The sequence below is a fragment of the Gadus macrocephalus genome, chromosome 7 (genome assembly GCF_031168955.1).
Source record: "Gadus macrocephalus chromosome 7, ASM3116895v1".
Lineage (NCBI taxonomy): Eukaryota > Metazoa > Chordata > Actinopteri > Gadiformes > Gadidae > Gadus > Gadus macrocephalus.
The window spans coordinates 13,666,145-13,685,674 of record NC_082388.1 but is presented as its reverse complement, the minus strand read 5'-3'; the positions used below and the strand labels follow the sequence as shown (position 1 = coordinate 13,685,674).

General features: G+C 44.6%; 1 protein-coding gene and 1 long non-coding RNA gene across 2 annotated transcripts in view; both read right to left on the bottom strand.

Moving 5' to 3' along the window:
- Nucleotides 1-2,510: 2,510 nt before the first annotated feature.
- nsg2 (neuronal vesicle trafficking associated 2) overlaps nucleotides 2,511-19,530 on the bottom strand; it is a 38,562-nt gene continuing 21,542 nt past the window's right edge. The window contains exons 4-5 of the mRNA XM_060055895.1: nucleotides 7,262-7,372; nucleotides 2,511-4,373 (exon numbers count right to left, since the gene is read on the bottom strand). Coding sequence (XP_059911878.1) covers nucleotides 4,164-4,373; nucleotides 7,262-7,372 — 321 coding nt within the window. The 3' untranslated portion in view covers nucleotides 2,511-4,163. The remainder of the gene's footprint in view (nucleotides 4,374-7,261; nucleotides 7,373-19,530) is intronic.
- Nucleotides 7,373-12,446, bottom strand: LOC132460953 (uncharacterized). Its single transcript, XR_009526490.1, has 2 exons — nucleotides 8,561-12,446; nucleotides 7,373-8,525 (listed from the first exon to the last, which is right to left on the bottom strand). It is a non-coding gene; the product is annotated as an uncharacterized LOC132460953 (long non-coding RNA).

Below are 19,530 nucleotides of genomic sequence, written 5' to 3'. Positions count from 1 at the left end.
ATATCATAGCACACTATTCCACTAGTACCTATCATACACATTTTTTTGGGACTCTATGTTAATGTTTTTGCGAGTAGATGGCGATCGAAAAGGTGGAGGAGACGGAATAATAAGAGGAAGTAGACCTATGGCAGCAGTGCAAGCCATAGATAGATGATTACAATAGGGCAGCTTGCTTTGCAACCACACTAATACAATAATAATGAATAATGAATAACATGTCCCCGTCTCCTGGACTGCACCCACTTATTTATTCGGTTTTGGTTTCCCGTTGGTTTCCCTCATTCCCATTATCCCAGTATTCATGTTGGGAATCTGTTTGGTCCACACACCAAACAGATGGCTGTGTGTGTGTGTGTGTGTGTGTGTGTGTGTGTGTGTGTGTGTGTGTGTGTGTGTGTGTGTGTGTGTGTGTGTGTGTGTGTGTGTGTGTGTGTGTGTGTGTGTGTGTGTGTGTGTGTGTGTGTGTGTGTGCGTGTGTGTGTTAGCTGTGAAGTCTCAGGATTTTTCCGGTTCGTAAATTAAATCAGTTTTGCTCTAAATCCCATAAAACATTTATCAACAATCATAACTTATTATTATTTGGCCCGGCAATGATTTGTGCAGCTTCAATAGAGGCAGGCTTCCTTCCTCATCGCTGTTACCAAGAATAAAAACCAGAGCGGAGCACCCACTAAGGGGACAACGGAGAGAGAGACGTGGCCGTAGTGGATCCCACCCGGTGGGCTGCGGACCCCGTCCAGCAGCAGGGGGCCTGTCTGGTTCTTCCTCCGTGGAGACGCCGCAGAACCCACACAAAATGGCTGCTCACTTACAGTTGTCAGATGTGATTTCCCGCTCCGCAAGTCAACAGCCTCTATCTGGTTCTCTCCCTCTCACTTCTTCACTCCCACCATGACTGTCCTGCCACTGACGTCTTCTTGTTCACTTTTTCTTCTAATTAGAACTCACAACTCATTTTAATAGTTTGTTTTCTGCCTGCTCTATTTTTCCTCCATGATTCCTTCTCAGATAATCAAATGTCCTCGTCCTCCTTCGTCCCTCTCCCAGTGATTTCAAGACCAATCTCCACTGTTTCTCCTCAATTGTTTCCTGTGATGCCATGTCTTCTCCTGCTCTCTCTCCTCCCATTCTTCTCCTCTCCCTCTCTCCTCCCCACCCCTCCTGCCTCCCTGTCCTTTCGTCTCTTCCTATATCTTCTCCTCTCTTCAGCGTTCTCCTCTCCCCCTGGCCTCTCAGTCCCACTGCTCCTCACAAATCTCCTTTTCTCCATGCTCTCTTCTCTTCCTCTCCTCCTCTGTTCGCTGCTCTCCTCTTCTCTATTCCCCTTCGTCATCTCCCCTCTCGCCCTCTCTCGTCTCTCTCCTCCTGATCTGTGTACACACCCACCCAGACAAGCTAAAGGCTGAGGTCTCCTCTCCACGTCCAAATGTAGAACATCTAATAGCCCAGCATTAGAGACGCGCAGCAGGGGTTACATCACGAAGCAGGCTTTGGCGTGATAATTAGAAAGGCAGCGATCAGGGATTGAGGGCTCATGCTTCTCCTCCTCATATCTAGATGGCTAATTGCAACCCCACTCTGGGTGCTATGGGGTGTCTGTGATGAATGGTCTAATAACCTCTGTGAGCTCAAGGTCTATTCCCAGCCATGAAGGAGGAAGATGACGACTTCTAGGCTAAGCGGGATGATTAAGCCGGCATTATGTCAAAGGCTTATGTGCGTAGTTACTTAGCGGTATGTAGCATGATTTTGCTCGTTTTGCCAGCTATTTGGTAGTTTATCTACGGTGGTTTTTCTGCACCATATGGCCTCTTAATGTCCATTACATCTGCATTCATTTGTCTCTCTGCTAATATCATTCATTTTATTTTCTTCCCTTTTCCTGGTAGTTTCATCTATCCTCCTACTTCCTACTCTATGCCTGGAATTGTTTTCATTCTCTTAGCTTCAACTCTTTCTCTTTCAGCTCTGGCACTCAGACGCTCTGCGTCTCTGCCGCGGAGGAGGGGACACTGATTCAGACAGCCTTTCAGCAGACACTGTAGGTTGACGTCCCTCAGCCCTGCCTGATCGCCGCTCACGCCGCCGTGTCTGTACCATACTGACACTAAGGCCTAATCCGTCGTCAAAACACTCACACAATGCTACTGGGTTGAGGCGCCGTGATAAAATGGCAGCCAGCAATGTAGCATTGTAGGATTGCCATTGGAGCTTTCCACTTCTCGCTGACGCAATGAACTTCATTAGCTCATCAGAGATGACGAACGCCGAATTCCCATCTGGCGAGTTTTCTGCATAATCTCCAATGCCCGTCTAATTATGAATTAATTGCGGTGATGTAGTAACATGGAATTGCCGTATTTAAGGAGGAGTGCGTATTAATAGCCTTTAACCGCTTTGTTTTCTAGGAAGAGAAACCACCTTAGTATACTCTATGCAGGACAGTCCTGCAGTGAAACAACCTTGGTGCACCGTGTTTCGTAGGACCAGAAAAAGGCAGACAGAGCAACAGATCCCAGCTTTGTTTTATTTTTGAATTCCAAAAACCTTGTGTGGGAACAGGAATGCACACTGATAGATAACACTACTCGCTACATATCAACTCGCCTAACAACATTACGATATCTCAGAAAAGCGTCTGTGAAAACCCATTCAAAATATGACAACTCAGAACCTAAAACTTGAAATCAAAAGAAACAACAAAGCAGAGCCTGAGGCTTGCCCTGGCAGGTGGGCGCCGTTTGAGCAGAACTGAAGGAGCTTTAGGGGCCCGGTGACGGAGGGTGAGGGCCTCTCTTTCCCCTGCATGGGGGCGGGTCCTCTCTGTCTGTCACGCCCCAGATTAGCAACTCAGGTCAAAAGCTAAAAGCAGTCGCTCTTGAAAAAGAACAAGCTAGCCTGTCATGAAACGGGTGGGGATCTGAAGCTCTGATTATGTACAACTGGAGGGCTTTTTGGAGATCGGACGCTTTAGTATGGAACTTGGGGAAATCTGGACTAGCTTGAGCGTTAAACTTACGGCCCGCTGAGCTCAGACGAGCCCACGGGACAGGGAGGGTGATGTCTGACATTGGGTTTGACGATAACGTTTGATCAGGTTTTTAACAAGAATGTAAAGATGGCCAACACTAACACAAGACTGCACAGGTAAGTATCTTAGCTGAAGGGCGAAAACAGATTGGACAGTGTCTTTTTATCAATATGTCTTCTGATATTGTACATTTGGGAACTAGATTTAATCTAAATATAAATAAACATACGAATTGTACACCAAAAAACACTTCAAACGACTCACTCTGCAGAATCCTACTTCTAAGAGACCAACTGAAATCCAGCACTGATTCATGCTTCTTTAGTGGACCATAAAACATCCACACATTACAGGAAACAAATATTATAGACATTAAATAAACTCATAGTTGGACAACAGGGATCAGAAACCATGGAGAATAGTTTGGTTCAGTGTGTGTGTTTGTGTGTCTGTGTATGTGTGTCAGCAGGCAATGTTATTCTCGATGGGAAGATGTGATCCCCCTCACGTGTTTGTGTGTGTGTGTGTGTGTGTGTGTTTAAATGTGCATGCATTTGTAATATATAAAGTTGTATGTGCGCATTAATGTTCTATATGAACGCGTCTCTTTTGTTAAACGTGTGTTTTATTCATCTCGGTAATGCAGGCTGCTAATTACTCATTTACACTTTTTTTCAATTTTATATACTTATATTGTATGATCTATCAATTAACAACCTTCCATAGCCGTTAATTACATGGTTATTTAATCACTTCAGTCATTAAATGTTATACAGTATTTTACGATTGCAGGCCTTAGCCTGAGTAGGCTTATGTTCTTATTTAGTATTGACATTGATTACGTGCATCATTTTTAAATATGAATTTACCCAGTTGAACTCATCAAGGAGAACTATTGATTCAATATTAATATCATTCAGTAAGTACACGGGTAAATGCTTGTTAAACAACACAATGTCATTGATTCTATATTTCAAGTAACCCAAATAAAATGGGTGATTAATCAATAATTAGCAGCCCATCAAAAAAACAATCAAAAACAAATGAAAACACTACCTCCATGTATTTTGAACGCTAACTCGGCCGGTTCTCCTCTAAAATGGTTCCCCTTTCCCCCCGTTTAGCCGCTCTAGTTCGCGTTGGGGGGCTTGGGGTCGTGGTGCTCCGCCCCGGCCACCGCGCCCGCACCGCCGCCTCCGGGCATCCAGGGGGAGATGGAGCGCGAGGTGGTCTGCTTGGCCATGCTGTAGTGGCTGATCACCGTGTAGAAGCGGCCCCTGGAGTTGGCGTCCTGGGCGGCGTAGTAGGCCTCCAGCGAGGCCGGGATGCAGCGCTTGTGCTGCGAGGGAAACAACAACAAGATCAGCCAATGAGAACACAGAAGGACGAGGTTGAAGCCGATCAGGGTTTGTCTGGAGGAGCAGCAGCTGTTGACTTGTCTTCATGAGGTGAGTCCCTGAGCCCTGGTGAACAGGAGGAACGGGATTGTACCAACGATGTACCAACAAATTATCAGAGATCACCGAGCTGAATGGACGATTTCACTTTGCGAAATAAGCGGCATTTATTTTAATCACACCAAGGTTGTTTTTTTAAGCTGACATATTATACCACCTGGAGTGAGTGTGACTGATCTATCCAGCATAAATCTAGGTGGACAAGACCACTTGTGATGTCGGAATAGGCCGATTTTCAGATCGGCTTGTAACGGTTGATCACACTCACACCTGGTGGTATAATATGTCATCAGTTAAACCAATCACAATTGGTTGTATATGTCATAGTCATCATGGTCAATGTACATAATAATAACCTATGTACGTTTCTCTCCTCTTATTGCATCCATAGTCGTAAACTACCATCATAGACCTATAATTATCACATTACATTACATTACATTACATATTACATGTATTGATCATTAATCTCGATAGTGGTCGGTGCTACAAGCCAATGTTTACTTGCACTGCGGGACATTACTAAAGGTTTTCTTTGATCAGCAGTTGTATGGCAACATTTTCGTTCTGGATACAACCTTCCTCCGAAAGAGTGCTAGCCTCCTTTTAGTTTTCAAAGAGAGAAACCACTTTCAACACTAAAGTCTCCATAACATGGACGTATTAAAGAAAGCACACCCACTTATCATCATCCCCTCATCCGCAAACTGCCATTCGCTACACTATTTGACTTGGATCAAAAAGTAAAACTCCATTTTAAGTGAGTCCGTTAAACACAGAGGGTACGTTGGTTGGAGGCGGGGTGAGCTCCTCTTCACTGGGCTGAAGATACAGCGCTGAATCCATCAATCTTATCCACCAACGGCAATATAATTGAATATTGTATATAGTTTTGATGTGACCTTGTTTATTTCCTAGGAGTCTGATTTGAAGGACCTTTAGGGGTCGTACACTAACCGAGGGTTAGTGTACGACCTATCAGCCTTATGTAACATGGGCCTGCTTTCATGTTTAACTCTAAGGTCCATAACATATAAGATATAGGCTTCAATCAGCCTTATGTAACATTGGCCTACTTACATTTTTAACTCTAGGTTCATTACACATAAGATATAGGCTTTAATCAGCCTTATGTAACATCGCCTACTTTAATGTTTAACTTTAAGGTTACATGTTTCCAGATTTAACGTTTCAGTTGAATTACAAATGGTCGTCAGAAGAAGACGAAGGGACGGAAAGAAGCCTGGATACTTCAGCGCAAACCTCCAAACAGTTCATTCCCAGTCCAGTTGCGGATCTATTTTTGTTGGCGGAGCCAGATAAATCATTAAATAAACAAACAAATCATAATCTGTTGTTTCTTATTACTGTTAACTAATAAATTCTGCTTGTAGTACTGTTGTATAAAAGCAATATTATACTCAAGGTCGTGCTGTTGTACTGAATATCAGCACGGCTGTGATTATCTTTGGCACTCGGCCTACGGCTGAATCCCAGCCGTGATGATATTCAGTACAACAGCACTCCCTCTCATGTGATATTGCTTAAATACAATACAATATCTATGAGTTCAGACAGTGTGGGTCTCTGTGGAGAGGCAGAACTCTGTTCTGTCTGATTACCCGCAGTAGATACATTCGATCACGACAAAACCCCCAGTCGATTAGGGGAAGGTGAAGGAGAAGAGTCTCAGCGTCAACAAATGCAGCACGATTCGGTTGAACAGAGCATTGGAAACGCTCTACAGAGAGAATCGTTTTCACCAGCAGTGGGTGAGTGAGTGCGTAATCCCTGCCTGTTCGTTATCTTGGTGCATGGTAAACCTTTCTTTGTGGGAAACCCTCTAAATAATGTGCATGCACACGCATGTGTTCCTTTGTGCGCCACAGGAATAACACTTTGGTGGGGACTGGTGAGGGGAGAGGATCCAATCTGTTAACAGACTGGATACATACCCAGGCAGTGTTGCTAATATCGGCTATTCTGTGTGTGTGTGTGTGTGTGTGTGTGTGTGTGTGTGTGTGTGTGTGTTATGTGTGTGTTATGTGTGTGTTATGTGTGTGTTATGTGTGTGTTATGTGTGTGTTATGTGTGTGTTATGTGTGTGGGTGTGTGTGTGTGTGTGTGTGTGTGTGTGTGTGTGTGTGTGTCGTGTGTGTGTGTGTGTGTGTGTCTGTGTCTGTCTGTCTCTGTCTGTCTGTCTGTCTGTCTGTCTGTCTGTCTGTCTGTCTGTCTGTGCTTGCCTGCGTATGTGCATAGGGGTTGGAGTGTATGAGTTTGTGTTTCTGTGCGTGTGCGTGTGCGTGTGCGTGTGCGTGTGCGTGTGTGTGTGTGTGTGTGTGTTCTATGTCCCTAGAGTGGTACTGCGGTTCTAAAAGTGGATTTCCTCCATCCTAAAAGTCAAAGGGGCTCAAAGAGCCTCAAGGTGACCTCTCTGCAGCCCCCCACCCCTACTACTGAGGACAAAGACGTCTAGAGGAGAAACGGAGGGGACGACGAGGAGGGAGACCGGGAAAGAGGAGACGGAAGGAGGGGAGAGGAGAAGCTGGGGGAGGGCTTGAAGAGAGCAGATGAGAGGTTGAGGCGAGGGGGGAGACGTTCAGAGGAGGAGAGGAGAGGAAAGGGCTTCAATATCCACTCTGGGCTCTGCTGCTCAGCCACACTGGCCCTCAGACGACCCTCAGCCCGGCCAGAAGGTGACCTCAGCCTGCACGGCCCTGCCCTCCAGGCAGTAGCGTCTGAGCCAGGAGAGGAGGGCCGCCGCTCCTACCTTGTAGATGAATCCATCAGGGCAGGCGTGGTCGTAGGTGAAGGCCTTGTACACCACCAGGAACACGATGCAGGCCAGGAAGGCCAGGGCTAGGATGATCAGAACGGTGACCTGGAGACAAACACACACACACACACACACTGCTTAGCTTCCCTAGGTGTGTGTGTGCGTGTGCGTGTGCGTGCGTGCGTGGGTGCCGTGGCCTGTGGTTTTGTGTATTGGTTGGAGTTTGTGTGGGTATGTGTTTGTGTCTGTAAATGTACCAGTGTGTGTCTGTGTGTGTGTATGTGTGTATGCCTCTGTACCAGTGTGTGTGTGTGTGTGTGTGTGTGTGTGTGTGTGTGTGTGTGTGTGTGTGTGTGTGTGTGTGTGTGTGTGTGTGTTGGGGACGTATATGTGTGGCCTGTGGTTTTGTGTATTTGTGTGTGTATGTGTGTGTGTGTCTGTAAATGTACCGGTGTGTGTGTGTGTGTTTGTCTGTGTGTCTTTCGATGTACCAGTGTGTGTGCGTCTGTAGATTTACCATTGTGTGTATGTGTGTGTCTGTCGTCGTACAGGTGTGTCTGTGTGTGTGTGTGTGTGCATGTCACCTAGCGCATCGTGCAGCGCAGCGTGAACAGTGCACACACGGTCCTCAGCCCAGATAACAAACGCAGGCAGCTGCAGCGAGCGGCCGCCGGCCCCTTCAGGCGAAGGAGCTCCCTGGGTGCACATGAGTAATGACTGGAGGTCCTGAGACCGCTTTGAGGCCACCCTGTCCCTCGCTGAAGGAGAGGTGGGAGGCAGAAAAATTGCGAAACAACCGAGCGTGAAGATTGATTGATTTCCTCATCTTCCGTGTTCTCCTCTAGCTAACGTGTGTTTGTGCTAAGCTACGCTGCGTTTGCTGTTGTTTGGGGCTGCCTGTGAGGCTGGGTCCTTACTTTGCTATGTTATACCATGTTGCTATGCTAATGCTATGCTAACATTGTGTTATTATTCGATATGCTTTGCCAATAATGTTCTGTCCCTGGACGCCAACCAACCGCACAACACATTCGAATATTAGTTGCTATTCTTTGATCAACTCCCCTCTTCGGTTATGCTACAGAAGATACACCATGTTTACCCCTAGACGGCTGGTGCTCTGTTTCAGCAGCATCTTGTAGACATAATGTGGTACTGCTCCTTGCTGCAGAGCTACTGTTCATCCTGGTCGCTGCCTTCATTAAAACACCCCTAATGCACCACATGATGCCCCCTCCTCTACCAATGACGTAGTCCTCTGCCCATCATAACTCCCTCCTCTACCAGTGACACAGCCCCATCATAGCACCCTCCTCTACCAGTGACACAGCCCTCTGTCCATCATAACTCCCTCCTCTACCAGTGACACAGCCCTCTGTCCATCATAACTCCCTCCTCTACCAGTGACACAGCCCTCTGCCCATCATAACTCCCTCCTCTACCAGTGAAACAGCCCTCTGTCCATCATAACTCCCTCCTCTACCAGTGACACAGCCCTCTGCCCATCATAACTCCCTCCTCTACCAGTGACACAGCCCTCTGTCCATCATAACTCCCTCCTCTACCAGTGACACAGCCCTCTGTCCATCATAACACCCTCCACAGCCCTCTGTCACATGATAGGGTTATAAACATATGGTGATTATATACACACCACATAAGGAGGTAGTAGAAGTGAATAACCCAGAGGCGCTCAACATACAGGAACTCCCTTATGAGAGGACAATGAGATCCTGTGATATCTTTACATCACTCTGTAAGGGCAGTTTCTGGGCTTGCTGGAAATCTTGGGGGTATTGTGGACGAACCAAGAACCCTTGTCTGCTAACGCATGAATTAATGAAGTGTTTCTAAGCCTAAAACGATAAGCTCCAGAGGGAAACTCTCGACCCTGCGTCTAATCACAGACTAATTAGCAGAAAGGACATTGGCTCTCTTTTATATCGGCTGCTATTCATTCAGTGAAATCAGGATCCTGGGGGAATCACTCTGCCCACAAGGAGGGTCAACATTTAGAAACATTTATTGCTTTCAATCATATCATTGCACACATTGTTTCTATTTAACATCTTACTACTATAATAGCAGGCCTGTCGCACCAGTTAATCAAGTTACTCATGTGCGCATGTGTAAAGCACATGCACGAAAACATGTCAACACAGTATGGTGAATTATGTCTATAGAGTCCACCACAAGACTACACTTTGTTGCTCAAACTTAATATTACCCTCCTCCTTGAACCTCCCGAGATGTCTTGCGATATTGATATCCCCCCTCCCCCCTGCGGCCTGTTTGAGTTTTTTTTTGAGTTTTCTTATGTTTGTATGCTATGTGTGACTGTAGGCTACTGCTGCCTGTCTTGGCCAGGACACTGGAAGAGATGTTTAATCTCAATGACAATAATTATTTTCAACTAACTACTAGCAAGGCAACTACTAATAGTAGTTGTAGTAGTAGTTATAATGTATATAGTGTAGTAAAAAATATTTTAATTTTGGCACTGCTTTTTAGAGTCATTTCTGGTGAACGAATGTTATACATTGTAAAAGTATAGCCAAAATGTTAATATATTATGCGCCCAGAAATTTGTTACATTAACGACTGGGGTTTCCACATTATTGCTATGGGTTTGTTTATAACTAGAGGTTGAGCAAGCGCTACGCGCGTGAGAAAACTAGTCTATTTAAAGTGTACACACATACATTATTGTACAGGTGTGTCTGTATAGTCTACATAGTTTTAAATGCATATAGTTTATATTATACATAGTGTATACATCGTTTATAGTGTACATGATGTATCCATAGTTTATAAAGCATATAGTGTGTTTAGTTTATATTGTACAGTATAAATAGTTTATATTGTACATAGTCTAAATAGTTTATATTGTACATAATCAATATAGTTTAATTGTACATCGTCGATATAGTTTATATTGTACATAGTGTATAAAGTTTATAATGTACATTGTGTGTATAGTTTGTAATGTAAATGTGTATATAGATTATATTGTGTACATTGTTTATAATGCATATAGTGTCTATAGTTTACAATGTATATAGTGCACATAGTTCACATTGTACATAGTGTACATCGTTTTCAGGTGGTTGGGGTTTTAACATTCTTCTTTTTGTAGTTGTTTGTACTTTCATAACGATGAAAGTACATTTTAACATATCATGTTATTCTCTCATTAATACTGTGGGTCTGTTCAGTGATCTTTCACAATCCCCGCCCACACATAAGACATACTTACATCAAGGGTCACCCAGAGAGAGAAAGGGAGAGAGAGAGAGTGTCATTGGGGGTGGGTTTGTGTGGATAGCATAAAGAAGGTCCTTCAGGCTCAGTATCTTTTGGCTGACCGTGTTTTGCGCGGTTTTAGGTTTGGTTTTGGATCTTAAGATCAGCAATCATATGACCTAATGACCTTCCAGTGTATGGCCTCATAATGTTTAAGCACGTGTTTGTGAGGAGCCTTTAAGAGCTAAGCTGCCCATTCATTAAACCGTTGAACCCAAACAACAGCAACAACAACAACAGCAGCAGCAACAACAACAACAACAACACCAGGCCAGCTGAGTGGTTTACAGGGCTTAAAGAGGTGCCATACATCAATGATGCACAGTGGGATTAAGCATCGCCCTGCTCTAAGCCCATTCTGCTCGCATATGAGAAGCTACCAGCATTAATTTGAAAGACAATTAGAGGACTATTTACTATTGAGTCAAAACAATATTTGGATTTGATATCATTAGTAAAAGCATAGATTATAGGCTAAGGTACGGTAAAAGCCGGTACGTAAAACTAGTAATCCATAGCTAGTTGTGGTACATTGCTTTGTGTTCCTCTAAGCTTTTCTACCCGGGAACAGAGCACTCATCATTGGACCCTGAGCATCCTGTCAATCACTCACAGCTCAACATACGCTCTGAGTCGTGGTGCTGGAGGCCAGTGGTAAAACAGAAAACGGAGACGTGAGATGTGAGCCACACCAGCAACCTGATGTCTCTAGCAGGGATGTGGAATGAGAGTGAAGGAGGTCAGGTTTTACCGGTAACCAAAAGTGAGCTGGCAGATGGATTCTGATCCTGCTATTTTGATCCCGCTCCAGCCCCGCCACCGGCTCACTGATGAATCACGCTCATTCCCCCGGGCTGCTCTTAAAATGCTCTCTAAATATTGTTCAAACACCTGTTTTATATTTCAGAAGCACAGATCACAGCTAGAACTTGCCCGGATATTCCTACTGTTCAAGTCAACCGCTGATACCTAGTTTGGGCTTAAATACTAGAAAGATAGATAATGAAAAATATATTAGAATAATTAAAATAATTTAATTATTTAGGTTAATAAGGTTGCAAAGGGACATGAGAATGTAAGAAATCCCAGACAGTCAACACCTGATGGCTCTGGGATAGAAACATTCAGTTGGCAGCCAGACGGCAGATCGGTATAGCCTGCCAGAAGACAATATAATATATTGTAATAGTATAGTAATATATACATGTATATTTATATATATACTGTTTATGCATGTGCTGCTGGGTAGGAGGAGTCCAGTAGCACAGGGAGCTCTCTGCCATTGGGTTCTGCAGTCCTGACAGCCTGATGACTTGAGAAAGTCCTAGAATCCTTAGAAAGTCTGACCTTACGGTCCTTGGCTGTGCAGCTCTCGTACCGACCTGGTCGGATTGCACTCCCTAGTGCACTGTTGAAGTTTTGGAGGATAACTCGATCCACACCAAACGTCTTCAGTCTCCTCAGGAGGAGAAGACGTTCCCGGGCTGATTGGACCACCTCGTCTGTATGAGCAGACCAGGTGAGGTCAGCCTTGATCCCCTAGGAAGATGAAGCCTCTGAACTCTTTGACCGCGGGTCAGCTGAGGTGTATGGCGTCACGCTCACCCTCCCGTAACCTCCTGTAATCTGATGGTGGATTTGATCCTGATTGGTCAGTTTCCACAAGTCAGGTTAATGTTTTTATTAGGCCACCATATCCTTATGGAACAGAGGAAGTTGCTGCTGAAGGCTAGATGTTTTTTGATTGTTTTTGTAGTTTTACAGGTTTCACAGCCATAGAGTAGAACAGACTTAACGATTGAGGAGGGCTGCTCGATTATGGGGAAAATCATAATCAGGATTATTTTGGTCAATATTGAAATTACGATTATTCAAAAACGATTATTTTTGAGTTTGAAAACCTGCATTTATTCAGCAATTCCCTCCCAAAAAAAACGTTGGAACTGAGAACTTTGAAATTTCGCCTTAAAAAAATACACAAAATGGTCAAAAATTAAATGTTCCAATCTAAAATAATGTAAAGATATTTACATTATTCATATATTTTTATATTTTTAATCGAAAAACTCAATTATGTTAATTTTGTGATCGTTTGACGCCAAAATCGAAATCAAGATCAAAATTTGATTAATCGCCCAGCCCTACGATTGAGTTGAGGATTTGTAGTTTGGTGTTTTTAGAGGAGTGTTGTGAGACCTAGCTTGCTGGTGGCAGCTCCACCTCGTCCTCCTCTAGGGGTGGTTGTGACCCTCATGATCTTGGGTCTTCCTAATGTAACCATGAGGCCCAGCTGTTTGACGTTCTCATTTGGTCGGTTTGTCTTCTTCTGCATTTACGTTTGTGTACTCGTGTAATAGGCATTGGCTTATCGTGGCTCATTTCCTGTGAAAATATGATCTGATTGCCTCATCCTTTGTCGTGTGTTAAGTGGATATGGATCTTGTAGGTGCTATAGAGCCTAGAGTAGTATTTAAAGGTTTTACACGGATAACAGGAAGGTGTATGCTGCAGTGCTTTGTATAATAGGCTGCATGAAATATGCATTACCCTGGCAGGCAAGACAAATTCAAAGTGGAGAACATTAACATAAGAAAGGATTTATTTTTCACATTTTCCAATTGATTGAGTACTTTTGAACAAGCGTCTAATTTAAATTATGCTAATTTGGCTCTCCAAATAGTTGGTTCTGCGAATTGGCAATTGTCTCGCCAATTTCCAATTGTATTTTTTCTGTGTGTGCGCATGTGTGTGTCTGTCCGCCTGTGACTAAATATGCGTGTGAATGTACAGTATGATGACAGCTTGAAATCCACACGACAATCGAGAAAAGAAAAGAATGGAAGAAAAAAACTGTAATGAATATCTCTTATTATTTCCTCAGTTTTACCCCCAATTCTAACTAGTCCCGCACAGCGAGTGTGCCCGCTGATGGCCCCATTAGTGTGAGTGTCAGCCTCTCTCATCCCCAGCGGGCTAGTGGCCAGGGCAGGGTCCACTGAGGTGGGGGGGCTAAGTGACCAGTGAACCGGTGTCAGCTCTGGGAAACACGCGGGTCCCTGGAGATCCTCTGGGGCTGACAGCTCAGTACATTACAGCCCTCTGGAGCAGCCTGGAAACAGGAGACTGTTGCCAACACCGTGGCCCGATAAGACCCCTCTGGGGCGGGGGGGCAGTTGTCCCCGACTGGGTGGGAACAGCCTGGGACGTCGTGGCGAGTGTGAAGTGAACGAGTGTGAAGTGTGAAGCTTTTGTAGGATTTGTGGAGCATCTTTTTGTGTCTGTGTTTTATAATATTAAGTCATATGTGATTAGAGATACAGTTATAAGATGCCCCTCTTTTTATCTTATGTGTCTCATAATTATATATAGCTCATATATTTATCTATATATAAACTGTGCAATATATCTCGGGACAAAAGTTGTTGGACAATTAATTGCATGTTTGCTCCAATCAATCAGATTCTAAGATGATACCAGCAGACTGAAGTAGTTTGCATGTGTTGCTAGAACCCAAGAGAAAATATGTTCAAGATCACTCTTATTGAGGCCGTTTCTCCAAATGATAACTTATACCAGCCTCAAGGCTAACAGGGGAGAAGTGGGTTGGCAAGTATCTATGTGGAGCACTGATTTGCAGACCACTTCATCTGAAAACCTTGGTTTGTGGTATACTGTAATGTGACGTGCCCTTCCTTATAGTGATAATATATCCTCCATCGAACCAGCGTACAGCTTCCCTCCCAGAAAGATCTGTTGTCGGTCATTTCAACTGACCATGACAAGGTTCTACTAGTTGGAAAATCAACCTACATGTAGATGATGTCTTAGACCCTACAGCTAAACATTTTTCTTAGCTACTTCACACACTCGATTTCAAAGAAAAGTCTTGAAATCTTGAAATTTTGTTGTTGCGTTGTTGCATGATCTTTCCATATTGTCATTACAATCTCAACTCTCCATCACCCACGTATTTTAGATAACGCTAAGCTGTAGTCTGTAGTCAAACACAACACAACTCCTCTCTCTAGCTCTCACTATAGTAATTAGGGATTTGTAGGGATCCTTTCCATAATATTAGAATATAATCGTCAGTGCCAAGAAAAAAATAATAATTAGAATCAACATTTTTACTAGACGACCTAGATCCGACTTTGATATCATTTTCTATTCTTTATTTGTACAGCCTATTTCCCTCTTGAGTCGAGCAGTTGTTACGGCAACCATTTCCCTGTGGATTAATAACAATTCAGAGTCAGGAACACTGGCCATGTGTCTCTACCACCGCCAACAGACAAAGGTTCTCCTCCGTGGAGCTGTTGCTGCTGCCGTGGCGACCACGCAGGCCATCCATTGGCTGGGGGAGCTGAGGCAGAATAAGCATCAGGCCTGAGTCCTACTGGCAGAGAGAACCAGAGGTCTGCACCAGGGTTGATGTCTGTTGCCCCAGGGCTGCCCAAGGCCCATGGGTTGGGCAGAGAGGAGACGTCAACTAGCATGGCTACAATGATAGCATGGCTGCCAAGCTCAGCCAACCTTATGAGCATTAACAAAGGACGATCAAATAAAGATAGAGAATAAAGGCTCATAATTAGCTGAAGCGCTGTTTGTTTTTACCAGCTAGAGTAGGCAATATGTAGAAACCAGCCGGACAACTTATCAAACCCCCCCTACCTGACCAGGTCCCTATGTTGCCCCGGCCGTGAGCAAGACTACCGTCTGCAGGGTGCAGCACGTAGCGGGGGCGTGGCTAGAGAGGCCGGCCAATCAGGTCAGTCTGGCCCATGGAATGATTGGACAAGCTTATTACAGGACTTCAACAGACACAGCTATGTGTGATGTTTTTATTTTTATCACAGCATTTGATTTATTGATTGCTGTTGGAATGTAAAAATAGTTAGAAAGATCCCTTTAAAATGAATTACCTGGCCTGGGTTTAGTCTTAATATAATTGCACATAACCTAAGCTAGTGTTTGTAAAGCACAAACAAAGTAAACAGAATAGTAAATTGAAATACATAATAATATACTTACACATAGAAGGATAGAAGGATAATAAATAATAACTAAATCACACTTTTTGTCTAGATAGTTTAGTAAAATGTGTTAGTTTGCATCAAATGCCTTCTCAAGTCCCCCCCAGATTATATCAGTTTTATTGGGCTTTGACATTCCCTATTATACACACACAGACACACACTTTATGTATTTCCAACATCAAGCGCAGCACACAGTCATGGCAATTACCGGCTCCAAATGGTACCGCTTCTTCCACAACCTATGGTCTGCCCACTCTCTCTCTCTCTCTCTCTCTCTCTCTCTCTCTCTCTCTCTCTCTCTCTCTCTCTCTCTCTCTCTCTCTCTCTCTCTCTCTCTCTCTCTCTCTCTCTCTCTCTCTCTCTCTCTCTCTCTCTCTCTCTCTCTCTCTCTCTCTCTCTCTCTCTCTCTCTGTATGCAAGACAACGCCTACTCTCTCTCCTAGAAGTTGACAGGCCATACGGGAGTGCAGACACCTCTGCACACACTCACAGTGTGTGTGCGTATTTGTGCGTGTGTCCTTGTGCGTCTGTGTGAGCGTGCATACGTGAGTGTGTGTGTGTGTGTGTGTGTGTGAAAGAGAGAATGTGAGTGGGATGGAGAGAGAGAGAGAGAGAGAGAGAGAGAGAGAGAGATAGGTCAGACGGGTGGATTGGCAAAAAGCAGTAGATACAAAGTGATAAAAGTGATGAATTATAAAGGTTATGACTCACAGCAAGCAACCCAAGTTATATCAATAAAATATAAGATATATAGATTTATGCATTGAAAAACTGTGATACAGCATGCTAAATAGTTTAAAATGTTCTCGTTATTTGAGGCTAATACAAAGTGTGAGTTTCACAACAGTGTGAAATAAAAATGAACCAAATCCAATATTGTCTTACGGTTGGGTTGCAAACCCAAGATGATTTGAGCAAATACTTAATGACACAGTTGAAAAGGATGTTGACAATATCCCTGAAGAGTACGGACTGCAACGGATCTGAATGCACCTGCTCTCTGGACGGGTTCCCTGCGTCTTCCCCGTAGCGTACGTGAAGATGAGTCCACTACGGCACGGAGCCACTCAGCGTCTCTCTGGCTCTCACAGCACTGACACTCAGCATCCACTTTATCAATAATAAAGGGCTTTTAATATCAGATGAGGTTTAAGGTAGAACCACCTCGTACGTCTTTACACGCTCTGGTTGCTCCTCTTCTGTCGCCGCAAGACTGGACATCCAAGTGTGTGGATGCTTTGATGTGGAGCTGAAACGCGTTCTTTGCCCTGATACAAAACACAGTTCAAATCTAGGCACCGTAACCAGTCAAGGGCTTACTGCCCCTGAGCGAGGCCACACAAAATCCCCCTGCTAAGTCATTAAAAACACTGTCAGGGTTAAGTAAGTGTAGCTAAAGATTCCGGCAGAAAATAAAGACTGACATTTCCATGCAGCAATGTTCTATTAATATTCAGCTGTCGAACGTGAAACCGAATTACTGGGCATCAGAGTGCAGGGAGACGCACGGAGACAAGCTAGCTGTGTTGGAAGGGCTCTGGTTTGAATCTGGGCTCTGTATGCTTTAGCTGGATAAAGCTTAGTTTAGAAGCCTTTTTTGTCATAATTGTTTAAATCCTGTGTACATCCTAACACGATCGATAAATGAAATGCTCTGAAGAAAAAGGAAAACAAAGTGGTATCTGTGGCTGTTGCACCCAACCCTAACCATGCATAAAGGTCAGGGTTTTAACCTTTATTGGTGCGCCTTCTTCACACCAATAGCAACGTGTTTCCAGCGGCGAGAATGGTTAGATGCGAACGACGCAAATTGGCCTAAATTGCGTGTTCACTCGAGCTGAAATCAGCTCCTGGAGAAGACTATTACATTCACAGAGCTGTGTTTCTCCAGACGGTGTCAGGAACCATGACGGGTTCTCCCACGTCCGCCAGACTACCACAGCAAGAGCAGAGGACCGATGGAGGTTATCTCGGCCAGGGCTTGGGGAAAGAAACACTGGCAATTTTAATTTGATTTCCTTTTGGTTTGAACACAGCATAAGCCATCCGATCATTTCATCTTGCCCTGATGAAATGATTGGATGGCTTACATGGCTGTCTCCCTACCCAGCTACATGTGTGCCCTCAATGCGTCTGAGTGCGCAGCTCTCCTCCACAAGGCCAGGCTGACCTACTGCTGAAGCTGTTTCGGGAGAGTGGATTTGGGGGAGGCCTGAAGGGAGGGGGGGGGATAGGGTAAGGTTCTCAGTTGGATACTTTCAAAATGGAGCTTACTCTGGCTGGTGTCTCCGAATTGCAAACCCTAGCTTCACGGCTGGAAAAACAAAAAACTAAATGCTCAAACTAAATGTTTTCTTCTTCATTTTATCGTTTTTTATGAATGCCTTTAAGCATGGCTGAGCATGCTAGACGTCTGCCCCCCATGGCCCAGCATCCCATTAAGGAATCAGGTATCATTCTGACGAGACTGTGGCTGTGGCAGCCTTTACAAGCATTTTTTTAACGTGCTTATTTTTCACTGTTCAAACATGCATTTACAAGCATTTACAATAAATATGGAAGGGCGCCAACACAGGGAAACGTAAACGCTCACACGACAATTTAAAACAGCTCCGTTTACCAAGCTAGGCACGTGCTGGCTGACTCCTAAAGGTTAGACAGGTTACTTTGTGAACAGTAATGGGACCACAGTGACCACAGTAATGGGATGAATGCAACAATGGTACTGTTGCATTCATCCCATTACTGTGCTGATAGAGCAGCAGTTCCAGCTCCATGAAAGCTGAAATGGCTTTAATGTGAACACCGTTCTGTGCACGGTCAGAGGAATACGACCCCACAGTGTCCAATAAAACCGAAGCTGAGAACCTTGTCACTTTTATTCAGTGCCTTGACATGGGTTGTATAATACACCGATTCGGTCTGATACCGCTGGCCTCCCTTAGGAGACCCGGAAGCGAAAGCCAGGATAACATCCTTTGAGGAGACCCTTTAACGGAGGAAACAGCGCCCAGGCCATTCCAGGAAGGTTTAGCACATTGGGGATCGAACTCTGAACCTTCCGGCAGGGAGACGAGCACACCTCGCCACGAGCCTCTCCTGCTTCCCGTGTAGCATTAACACAGCGTTCTTCTCACAGACAGCCAGTGTTTACCTCCTCCCTTTGGGTAACAGCCCGGCCCGCCTGCCAAAGCCAAGCTCTCCTGCCGTCGCGGTTCCCCAAGCAGACATGATTTGCGTAAACAGGATGCTGTTGTCGAGGCTTAGGGGTCGACAGAGACGAGCTGACAACAAGGGAGACGTGAACCATGCGGGGGAGACCATGTTGGTAGGGACCCCTGGGGGGCCCTCTGGGGGCCCTCCGGCGCAGGAGAGCGGGATGAGGCAGGCATCCAACGGAGGTAAAGAAAAGACCAGAGAAAAACGACAATAAACAAAGCTATGAAAACAAAGACGTGTAGAATCCCTTCGTTTGGGGTCCAGTCCGGCTAAAGCCCACACACACACGCGCCTGCTCTGAACACACACACATCCTGGGATGTGTGGTAATGGTTATAATGAATCCCAATGACGGAAGTTCTCTGGAAACAGAGCTTAAATGTGAGTCGGCAGCGAGGGCAGCAACCCAGCAGGGATGAAAGGAGAACTGCGGTCGGGATGGTCCCCAAAACAAGGGTGCCTGGACTCAGAGGCGTGAATAACCAGACAAGGATAGTGATTTATCCTTTTTATTGTGTTCACATGTCACTTTAGAACATAAAAACACTGTGCGCTAACAATTGCATACTTATATAGAGATTTCTTTATTTATTACTCGGTTGGTATTTCCTATTTTTTCCTTATTATTTTTTGGTATTTTATATTTTATGTTTGGATATTAGTAATATTAGAATAGTTATTCATACACGTTATTATATCTTACCA